Source organism: Olea europaea, chromosome 10, assembly GCF_002742605.1.
Source record: "Olea europaea var. sylvestris chromosome 10, O_europaea_v1, whole genome shotgun sequence".
In the NCBI taxonomy this organism is placed as follows: Eukaryota; Viridiplantae; Streptophyta; class Magnoliopsida; order Lamiales; family Oleaceae; genus Olea; species Olea europaea.
The window spans coordinates 35,307,876-35,319,575 of NC_036246.1; the positions used below are offsets into that span (position 1 = coordinate 35,307,876).

The following is an 11,700-nucleotide window of genomic DNA, read 5'->3' on the forward strand; positions in this document are numbered from 1 at the left end:
AATTTTTTTTTTTATTTATTTTTTTTTTTTTTTTTTTTTTTTTTCTAAAAGGATCTCGAATTCACATGTAAGGAAGTGATAATGGATGTGTTAGAGTACAGCGACTTGAATTCTGTCGGGCCATGCTCATGTTGCGACATATATGGTGAAACTAAGCACGTGTTTGTTTCCAATTTTTGGCCTGACAAGCATGAATTTTGTGACCATTTCTCTGTAGCACATGGGTCTCACTATGAGATAAAAAGTTAAACATTTCGATTGTTTCCTCTTGTAACGGTTTGAAAAGCAATTAAAATAAGGTCAAAAATTTCCTCCAGACAGGCACTAAAACTATAAGAAAAAAATGGGGGTTTGTGGTGGTAGCGGAGGAAGTGGGCCTTGTAGCCCACCACTAATATGGGCCTGTTTTATTATATACATGATGTATTAGGGTTTCATATTAATATATCATTCGGAGTAGTCAAACTTCTTATGGTGAATTTCTTCTCCTCAACCTCTTTTCCCATTTTGGGTTTACATGTAAATCTTTTGTTCTAGTTCTTATTTCATATATTGCCTATCCTCTTTTTCACGTTACAGGATGGATCTAGATCATTACAATGAACAAGGCTTTAACTTCTTTTCTCATGTAATAATATCTAGTTTTGTACAGTGCATCATGAAGATATATCCAACAATGGTATATATTGGTGCCTTTATTCCATCTAGACCATATCAGAATCCTATTCTATTTTATCCTTGGTTCCTTTGGACCTTATTTAACTTTGATAGATTCAATATTAAGCCAGTGACAAACGCAACTCGTCTGTTCTAATTTGTTTCTCTACTTTTAGCCCTTCCAATTCTCTTGGTGAGTTCACATAAATTCATTAGTCTGTAGTCTGTGTTTCTTTCCCATATGTCTAGATTATGTTCGCAAACTTGATTTCCATAGTTGCAGAAATGGGTATGGCTATATCCCGGCTGGTGAAAAAGCTTTTCGCCAAGCGAGAAATGAGGATACTGATGGTAGGACTTGATGCTTCTGGCAAAACAACTATACTGTACAAGTTGAAACTTGGAGAGATTATTACTACCATTCCTACAATTGGTATCTGCATTAATCATCCACACTGTTTTATTCCTTTCGTTTTCAGCTTTTAACCTTATTGACACGGGATTTTTTAGTTTATGTGAGTTCTGTTGCTAATTAATCAAGGAGATGAAGTTATAGTATATATGGTTGCTTGAAATTGGCTTGATGAAAAGAGTTTTTCTGATGGAGATAACTTGAAACATTACATAGAAATTCAACCAACAACCACCATTTTTGACAGATCTTGTCGATTTTTTAATGATTCATTTAAATGAGAAAGTGTGTTATTACTATCTGCTTAAAAGTTTAGATATATAATATGGTGCTATTTTTCTTCTAAAGGCTAAATTTTGATGTACCAGGATTTAATGTGGAGACCGTAGATTATAAGAACGTAAGTTTCACAGTATGGGACGTAGGAGGCCAAGACAAGGTATTTTGAGCTTTATAAGAACAGCCATAATCGAGAAGTAAATTGCTTATAAAGCAGCATTTCTGTATTTACCACTTAAAAGTCAAGTGTTAATAAAGTTGTTATTCTGAATGCTACCACTGAAACTAGACAGCCTAAGAAAATGTGAATATTTGGTCCTTTGCTCATTGATGTACAGATACGGCCTTTATGGAGGCATTACTTCAAGAACACTCATGGACTTATATTCGTTGTGGATAGTAATGACAGAGAAAGAATTTCAGAAGCCAGAGATGAACTCCATCGCATGCTTAGCGAGGTAAAACTTAGATAAACTCTTAGGATTTCCCATCAGTCGGTTTCTGAGTCATTACCTCGGATTACTTGATATGTTTCCAGGATGAATTACGGGATGCAACACTTCTTGTTCTTGCCAATAAGCAAGATCTCCCGAATGCAATGAGTGCTGCTGAAATCACTGATCAGCTTGGCCTTCAAGCCCTGCGTCAGCGTCGTTGGTATATAATAATTGAATTCAGTACTTAGATTCTCTAATTGGAAAAAAATAAAATCAACAGAAATTTTAATTGGTTAACCTATATCTGATTATGAATTCAGCAAAGCAAGAATTAATCCATGCAGGTATATACAGAGTACTTGTGCAACATCAGGTGAGGGACTCTATGAAGGTCTTGATTGGTTATCTAGCAATATTTCAAACAAGGCAAGATATTAAAATTAACCATTTTTATCTTTCTTTCTGTATTTTGTTTCAAGAATTGTCAATAACTGTACCTATATGTGTTTACTTGCAGGCATAATGCAGTTTAATTCTACATTTCAGTATCTATACGGTGTAACTGTAAGAATGCCAATAATCACGTTTCGAAAATGTTCTTCATATCTAGTAACCTCTCGGGTAAAAAACATCTATTTATATTTCATGTTTTGATTGTAGAAAGTGACTTAAATTTCTGGTTTTGATTGTTCAGTCGATCGGAGCCATTTTAATATCCATAGAAGTGAAATCAAATGGCATAGCCATGACACTTTTACTGTATAACGTCACATTATACCATTACTCAAGAAAGCATTTGTAGTTGGAACCATGGCCTCTACATTAAAGTCTGAACCAGCGAATGCTCAATAAATGTGACAGCTCACTATATATATATATATATATATATAAAAGTATCGTGCATTTAAGAGTGAAGAAGCATGCTGAAGATTGAATTTAAATAAATAAATATATTTTTTCTATAAGAACTTAAACTTTTAGACAAGCCATATATATATAAGTATCGTGCATTTAAGAGTGAAGAAGTATGTTGAAGATTGAATTTAAATAAATAAATATATTTTTTCTATAAGAACTGAAACTTTTAGACAAGCCTATTAATTGTGACAAGTGTGAATTCATTATTGTATATCTAAATAGAATGGTTGATGAATATTAACAAGTCTAATTCAATTTCTAGGGCACGTCCCATAGAAGTTGACATCCATATGTTTTCTTAATTCTATTCAATTTAATGTACCAAAAAATTCACGAAAAGGGTCATTCTTGTGTAATAATCACAATGGGTAAAACTTACCCTTAAAATGACTCGTGAGGAGAGAGTTTGAAATTCACAAACCAAGCCCTGGCTTTGCAAAGTAGGACACAAATTAGAGTCGTTACATTCTACCCCTCCTTTCGGAAACATCCACGATGGCCCATGTTGCAGCTCGGTAACTTCACAAAACAGTCTTCTACTACAAGTAGTTTATGAATAAGGAAAAACGACAAAGAATACGGAGTCAACAGAGATAGGGTGAAAGTTAATACATGAACATTTTGGAAACTGAACTATTTTTTAAATGTCCTCTTCCCCTGTTTTAAATTATACGAACTTACATGTCCAATGTATATTATTACATAGTCTCCGAAATTAATATAGGTTGTCAGCTTTCTTTATAAAAATTTCACAAGTTGGTGGAACATTGATAAGAATCAGATGATCCAACACACCCTCATTAATCAGATACATAAATTTTTCTGCAAAAGATTTCTGGTTTGAATATTTTGGATTTTGAATAGATCCCTTCAGATCCATTCATATCAGTGCTCATAACATTCTAACAAATCATCTCATTTGAGTATTCAATGCTGGAGGGCCAAACACACACTGAGAAACTGTTTTTGCGTTTGACAGTTTGCGGTCTACTGTAACACGAGTTATTCATTGGAACTATAGGCACATTGACCCTAATTTTGTGCTGACTTTGTTCTTCTGTACTACGAATCAAAATAGCTAAGAAATGAAATGAGTTAATGATGACCATGAAGATCGATCAAAGCCAGGAAGCCAATAATCTCTTATATGACAACTCCTTGGTAAGTCCAGAGGAATGGCAACGGTGAAGTTACCTGAAAGATTGTTATTGTTCAAGAACATAAGGTCCTGTCAAGGAACACAAAAGGATATGGGAAAAGACAAAATAAAATGGATCATTGTATTCTTTGCATTGACTTAAACAAGCACCCCCCCCCCCCCCCGGGGCTCTCAAGAGAACAAAATGATCTTATAGCATTCTGTATTTACTAAGAAACTAGCAAGACTGGATATTCTTCAATGAACCGAACAAAATGGTAAAATTTGTTAAGAACAAGGCTTATTTTGCATCATTTTTCATTTTTTGTGCACTGCAATAATGCAAATAACCATCTGCTTGATAATTTTTGAAACGATTTTGTAACTTTCTTCCTATTTTGATATAATTTATACATCTATAAGACCAAACAAGGACTGAACTAAAAATCTTATTGCTAAAATTTCATGGAAACACTCTTCTCTAGCTGTTCCCAACCATTAATCCCTTCTGTTTCCTCACATGAATACGACTGCTTCAGTGTGGTGCCATATTATATTTTAATCAGCCTCTCTTGAAAAGGAGATTAGGACAGAGTCTCATGTTGAAGAGACAAAAAAAATCCCATTTCCCATGTATGATTGATACAATATAGAACAACATGACAAAATATAGACAACTAAAAATGTCCAAAATTTTTGTGAGCATCAAGTATTAGTATCATAATGTTAATTTTCATCCCTCCTTTCTTGGATGTAATTATATAGCTTATTTCGTCATCATCAGCATCAAACCTACTGATCCATATTATTTCAAGATGTAGAAAGTATGAATTCTAGAAATGCTGCATTACTGATACAAGATGCAAGGCTTCGTACAAGGAAAAAATGAACTCAAGATTTTCAGGCAATCTTAGAAAGGCTTTTCTTAGTGAAGTTAATCTCGATTTGGTCAAAATGCAGCCTATTATATCATTCCAGAATAATTGGTTAGGCCATTCAGGTTAGCCGTGCCGTTGAAAACTATTCTAACAAATTATTCTGCAGATTTTCATCTAACAAACCAAAACCATATTGCTGTTCAATCATCCCCACAAAATCAATACTCAACAATCCCAAAATTGAATGAATTTTTTTGTAGCCCTCTCATTATAATCCTACCTAACAATAATCATTATAAGAGCCTTTTGTCTTCGTCAAGTCAACACCCAAGTGTTATTTCACCTTTCAAAATCAGAATAGGAAGAGTATTCGTATCTAAGCTTATAATGCATTGTTTAAGTATTCACTTATCTTTTTGGCTTTCTTGATTACCAAATTCACCAACACCATATTCAGAAAAATGTGAAACTTTAGATTTAATTATTTAAACTAATTAGTATTTATTGTCAAGATCAAAACCAAGCAAGAATAGTCATGCAACATCAACCTAAATCCCACCCGTAGACAAAGTTGTCCTCCCCCCAGGACACCTCTCTACCTTTAATTTAATGAAAACCAGTTAAAATAACCAGTCCATTGCCAACCTGTCCAACATTGAAAAACTTTCTGAGTTCATCAATTCATCCTTTGAGAAAACAACCAAAGGCTTGGGGACACCCATCCCTGCATGATTCTTCATCAAAACTAGGTAAAATGTATCATATATATGTATGACATGCAAGGAGACATTATACTATAAACAAAAAAAAGATTTCCAGCTCAAGAAAAATAAAAGCCAATAATCTCTCTTTCCAATCTCACTCTCCATTCCCAATCAAAGAGGTAGTGGAGTCAATTGTTCAACAAATGTCTGATTCATCACATGGGGTTGGCCAGAAATACAGTAAGAAATAATAGAACGTCATATAATTGCATTGAATTATGACAAGAACCCATAGCTAAAAGAGAGATCATGAGGTACCACAGCTAATATTAGATAAATTAGAGAATGAGAATTCAATGAGGGGTGCTACCCACACCTACAGACACACTGCTTAGGGGAGCTAGTCTCATGTGCTGATCCCGAGCTCTGCTTCGCTTAAACAAAGGTTCAGGAGATGATGAAACGGGTGATGAGATGACCCATGAATCTTGAGAGCTATCAGAGCTAGAATATGCATTGATGACACCGTGTGGGCTATTTGGCACAGACTTCCGTTTACGTTTGAGACAGGGCTTGTTGTCATCACTATCCATTACCTCCCCGATAAGTTTAGAGCATTCGTCAATAGATTCCTGCTATAATTCATGATAAAGAGTTAAAGTCTGAATTAACTTCAAAGTGGCAAAGCTTAAAATCAATTTCCAAAGCCATGTTAGGTATATCATAGTAATTAGAACCCGAACCTCGCTGATTCTTAGCACATCCATTAGTTGATTTTTGTACGTCATTGCATTACAAGGCTCAATCTCTCGAATCACATATACCATTGTTGCGCCAGCAATAATAGATGGCACATAATGCACAAACCTATGATCTGCATTGGGATTATAAAGAAAAAATCTATAAACCAATGCATATGGAAGATAATGCAAGAGCTTGTGATCTGCACTTGGAACATAAAGCAAACTTCTATAAACCATTGTACTTATAATTATAGCGAAGTCATACATCTTCCATAAAAAGCAACGAGAATATCAAAATGAACTGATCCACATACCAGTGATGATTGACAGAAGAAAACTCTCACACCTCCTCATAAACTCCCAGTGTAGGTTAGTCATCAATCCAAATCTCCTTAAACTATGGTCAAAGAACGAAATTGGAGTCACAGGATTCATCTTCCATTTGAGAGTAGAAAGCACCAAAAGCTCCATTCTCTGAATAGTCTTCGCTTCAAACACATACTCGGATTCTTGCACCTTAGAAAAATAAATAAATCGTTAACACCATTGGCATTTACACAAACACTATAGTGCAAATAAAAAATAAACAAGAAATCCAATGAATAGACATACTTGGAGGTCCAGAAGAAGAGGGACTTGAGTTTCCTCCACCTTGGCAGCTAAAGAAAGACAAGCAACAGCAGCCAATTGACTCATCCATGGCTTATCTTTCTGAAAACAAAGGCTTGTAATAAACCTATCATAATAGTTCACAGATAAAACAGCAGTCGTGGCAGTGAATCCAAAGTGGGTAATCACCTCTAACATCCACTTAATAGCCTCTTTTCTCGCCATTATTAAAGATCCATCTGAGTTCATTTCATTATAACTCAAACGGACCTGTTTTTTCTCCTTGGACAAGAGGGTCACCAGCTCGTCATCCTCCCAAAATCGGTCGTGCTCAAATAAAAAAACTAAGCGTTTTTTATGAATCTCGTTAGAATCCTCAGTTTTTGACGATTGAAAGTCAAACCCAACTCCCGAAACTTCATCAAAACGCTCTTCCTGACAATAAAGGGCATCGAAAATCGGATTTTGTACAAGGAATTCTTGTTCTTGAAAATGAGAAACCATCTTCTTCTGAGAAGAAGACACTAAAGTCTTTGCTCATTATCTTCAAAACATACTCAAAAGACTAAATCTTGCACTCAACATCATATCTGCCCACAGTATTTTCAATTTTTTTTCTCAATCTGCGGCACTGAAAATATAGAGAAAAGGAGAAGGGTGTGAGGGAATGGGAGGCTAACCAAAGAAGAAATCAAGCAAGGGGTTTTATCTGAGAAAGCTTTCACGCCTGTCCTTTTTTCCCTGATTTTTGCTCCTTTTTTTATTTCATGAATTTATATCTGTTTTAAAGAATTTGTTCATGGCATTGAGGGAATTTTCGCGCCTATTAGAAATTGGTTTGGTCCAGCCTGCACAGTACACGAACAATTGCAGAGGGTACAAGTCATAAATAGCCAAATACTTGAATGCCTCCATTCCAATTCGATTATTAGTCCCATTATTTCAAAATTTATTTTTTTCTTAACTCGTTTTCAATAACACATTCTTAGTATTTTGTACGAAAATTTAATTTTTACTTTTTTTTTTTACTTTTAACTATATATCCTTCAATAATTCACTATTACAGAACACATTTTAATGAAATAATGGGCAATAGAGGGGCTTAGCATTTTTCTTATGAACTTTTTAAAAGAAATAGTAGCAGAGACTAAGCCACCGTTTGTCTCCATTTGAAACAAAATTCCTTAATTTTCATACTTATTTTCAACCATGTATTCGCACAATAAAATATTTTACACGTAAATTCAAAAAAATTTCTTACTTTGTAATCACACATTTTTCAAAAAATCAGTATTGAAGACATAATTTTCCCTCAATAACGACCATCAAACAAGAGCCAAGAAGCGTGTGAATAATAAAGAATAGTAATTGTAGATTAAATTCTAACTTTAATAGAATCTAAAGAACTTTTAAGTCACCATACCTTGTTTGATTCCCATTATTTTCATCTTATATTTTTCTCTCTCTTTCTTTTATTCTCACATTTTTCAATAGAATAATATTATACGCAAATCTAAATCATTTTCTTTTTTTTTTAATCTCGCATTTTTCATCAATTTACCATTTCAAAATGCATTCTATATAAAAAATGGGGCTCAAACAAGTTGTAAAAATATTTTCCCAATACTTGTAAAATATTAATTAGGCTACAATAAAATTTAATTTTTAATTATAGCAACCACATTTATCTCTGGTTTTATTTTTTCAAAAACTCATTTTTTCAATTCAATCACACATTTTTCCATAAAATAATTTTATTTGTAAACTTAAAAATTTTCATTAATTTTTACCCATATATTCTCTAAAAAAAACTATTCCAAAACACATTTTCTCGCATAAATGGATTCAGTCATGGGTTAACGTACAAGTGCATGTATTATCATTGTAGGCATAGTGATGTGAAAGGTTGAATCCCAACCTCGAGGACCCCTACTGTCCCATCCTTAAAGCATTGTGAGTGAGGTAAATCACGAGATGTGCTCCACCAAGTCAGAAAATAAGAGCTTGCCCGTAAACTAGTGCTCACAAAGAGTCCAATTTCATATTTCAGGAATCAAACCATCAAACTGCGGCTGCCAGTAACACTAAGATTACCTCACTCCTGATGTGATCTAGAGAAATTTTATTTTGGTCTAACTTCTTATTTTTGGTAATTTAGATATTTTAGGACTTTATTTTTCGATTTTACTAGAATACTAGGTTTTCTAGAATTTTTTTCCTTTTAATATTATTATAGGTTATTTAGTATAAATAAGTTCTTTTCTCATTATTGTAAAGAAGCCTTTTTATGATAAATTAATGAAGAATTCTCTCAAGAAGCTTTTGCGTCAAATTATTTTGTTTTATATCAATATCGAACTTATCAAGAATTAATTGTTCTTGTGGCGTTCAAAACAACAGGTGTGATTCCAATTAATTATTTGTAATCAAAAGGTCGGCATATGCATATGATTGTGTTGGTTGTTTGGTTCGTGATTATTGAGTCAGATCCACAATTTCAAGTGAAATTCATCGTGTAGCGTAATCAAGAAGTTCTTCAGAGCACCGTTCTTATTGGGTTGCTTGGTTCCAATATTGTGGATTGAGTTCAAAATCTTGTTCTTGGCTTCCTTGCGATTCGATGTCAATATCTTGTGGGTTCGATAACAATCGTGTTAACCGAGTTCGCATCATTTAGTATTAGAGCACAGACTCCAAAATCAAGGTTATATCCTTTTTCGTTGTTTTTGTTGAGTCTTGTTTTTATTTTTCACGTTATTTTGGCATTCTTCGTGTTTGTCATTAGTTTTGAGTCTTAGATCTAAAATTTTAGGTAGTTTAATTGTGTTTGTGTTTAAAAAAAGGGTCAAAAAAAATTTACTGTTCATTTGTATGGGTCCCAAAAAAATTGTGTCAAAAAAAATCCCAAAAATTTACCAACTAATTTTTTGAACCAAAAATTCTTTTATATCGAGTCAAATTCCAATTCAAGAATCACTTTCTTGAATTTATAAAAATTCCATTCAAAATTTTCCAGTTCAATCCTTTTGAGTCTTTGAGTCACAATTCCCTCACATCCTAATTGGAAACCAAACAATATGTCTGAAAGAATGATTCAGCGATTTGAGAGGATGTTGTGAAAGTAGAGGATATGGGAAATACAATGGATAGGCTTAAAAGGCGATGTAGAAATCTTGTTGATGGAGTTGTGTATCCACTGGAGGGTAGAACATGAACATCAATTGGGAAGCAAGTTGATGGTATATTGGATTATAAGTGTGAATTCTCAAAGATTCGTGACTTGATTAATTCTCGCATTGATCATGGGAAGGAACGAAAAGGGCAAGAAGAAAAATTGTAAGGTGGTTATTTGTGAGAAAAAAGGAGAAAAAACACAAGAGAGTGAAAAGGTGGTTGATGGTGAAATTTTGAAAGGGGAAGTGGAGCTGCAAAAAGAAAATGAAAAAGAGTCTTCGGAGAAGGGGAAGCTGGAAGTGAGCTTAAATGAAGAGGAGCGTGAAGTTGAGGGAGCGTTGGAGAAAACTAACATTTCCCTCCCCAGCTTTCCTAATTCTGTTTTGCAGGTTATCGAAAATTCAATCCCAGAAAATGATCACATTAAAATATCACCTGTCCCAGAAATTGAACATTAGAAGTGTTTGGACGGTCTTAAACATTGTTGGAGTTGTCTTTTTTTAAATAGGGAGGCGGAGGGAAAGTATGAGAATCGGCGCCAGCAACAGTACTTGGCGATGGTGCATGCGCACCAAAAACATGGGCATTGATGTAGAGTTCTTGCTTACCTTTGGCTCTACCAACAAAATAATCCCAAAAAACGAGACATTGAAAAAAGAATCTCAATAGTAGAGATGTAAAAATAACCATATCCATCTTCTTAATTTGCCTTTGTAAATTTAGTAGATTGGTTTTCAAAGATTTAAACATAACAATAAATGGGTTCAAATGGGAAGAAAGAAGAAAAATAATTTTAAGATGAAAATACCCTTCATTTAAATAAAAATAATTAGATGCAAATGATATTTTTCGCAACGAAATGTGTAATTAAGGGTAAAAATGTCAAAAAAGGAAGGTAAAGATGCTGCACACAATAACGGTGAAAAGTAATAACGTTTTATGCTAATTACCCTTTAATTTTTATTTATTTATTTTTTTTAACGCAAAACCATTCAAAAGTATATATGTTAGTTTTTTTTTTTTTTTAGATTTTTAGTCAATTTTTGTGCATCCAACAAGAGAAAGTGGGACCCTAAATTTGATCCAGATGAATCCCTTTTTTTTCGGTAAATAATATTATACGAAACCTAAATTTTTTCTACTTTTCAATCACATATTCTCTAAAAATTACTATTCTAAAATCTATTTTTATTAAATAAAAAGGGCTTACGGGGGTGTGAATTAAATAATTGAAGATATACTATTTTTATACACTACTCGAATAAATATCCCGACCACATTAATACACTTATAAATAAAATTTAAAAAAATTGTAACTGTGATTTAAATTTGTCACACTTATTCTATTCTCAGTTATGGAGCGTGTAAACACGCTTGAATCAAAACATCATAACAAGAAAGTGAAGGCAAAAATCAGGTATACGCACCCAAAAAAAAAAATAATAATAATAAATAAAATAAAATAAGTGTAAAGAATATGCAAACTTACTTAGGACGCTGACCACTTCAAAATGGTCTCAGCTCGCATTATGGCATTTTCAAAGGAGATATCAAAACGTCAAAATACACCGAATTTTGGTGCAAAATGTTTTTAATCCAGCACCAAACTTCTCTTTCATTTGCCTCTTTTTCTTTTTCTTTTCTCCATTTTACGATGACACCCTTCAAAAAGGAGATTGCTTATAAAATATGTGATGATACATCCGATAAGAATCGATGTACTCTAAATCTAAAAGGTTGTTAAATATTGA

At 33.4% G+C, this 11,700-nt stretch overlaps 2 protein-coding genes across 4 annotated transcripts; one reads left to right on the forward strand and one right to left on the reverse strand.

Moving 5' to 3' along the window:
- The first annotated feature begins 520 nt into the window (after positions 1-520).
- Positions 521-2,596, forward strand: LOC111401994 (ADP-ribosylation factor 2-like). Of its 2 annotated transcripts, none has more exons than XM_023030000.1 (7): positions 521-850; positions 941-1,090; positions 1,438-1,508; positions 1,687-1,806; positions 1,887-2,005; positions 2,130-2,211; positions 2,303-2,596. In XM_023030000.1, exons 2-7 carry the CDS (start codon positions 943-945, stop codon positions 2,306-2,308), a joined length of 546 nt encoding a protein of 181 aa, XP_022885768.1. In that variant the 5' UTR covers positions 521-850; positions 941-942; the 3' UTR covers positions 2,309-2,596. The 2 variants fall into 2 exon arrangements, with proteins under 2 accessions (XP_022885768.1, XP_022885767.1); XM_023029999.1 differs by having other exon boundaries at positions 524-850; positions 935-1,090.
- Positions 2,597-5,539: 2,943 nt separating this feature from the next.
- On the reverse strand, positions 5,540-7,550 carry LOC111401995 (cyclin-D3-3-like). 2 transcript variants are annotated; one of them, XM_023030001.1, is made up of 4 exons: positions 6,779-7,550; positions 6,481-6,682; positions 6,167-6,297; positions 5,540-6,058 (listed from the first exon to the last, which is right to left on the reverse strand). In XM_023030001.1, exons 1-4 carry the CDS (start codon positions 7,277-7,279, stop codon positions 5,777-5,779), a joined length of 1,116 nt encoding a protein of 371 aa, XP_022885769.1. In that variant the 5' UTR covers positions 7,280-7,550; the 3' UTR covers positions 5,540-5,776. The 2 variants fall into 2 exon arrangements, with proteins under 2 accessions (XP_022885769.1, XP_022885770.1); XM_023030002.1 differs by having other exon boundaries at positions 5,540-6,055; positions 6,779-7,279.
- Positions 7,551-11,700: the final 4,150 nt, after the last annotated feature.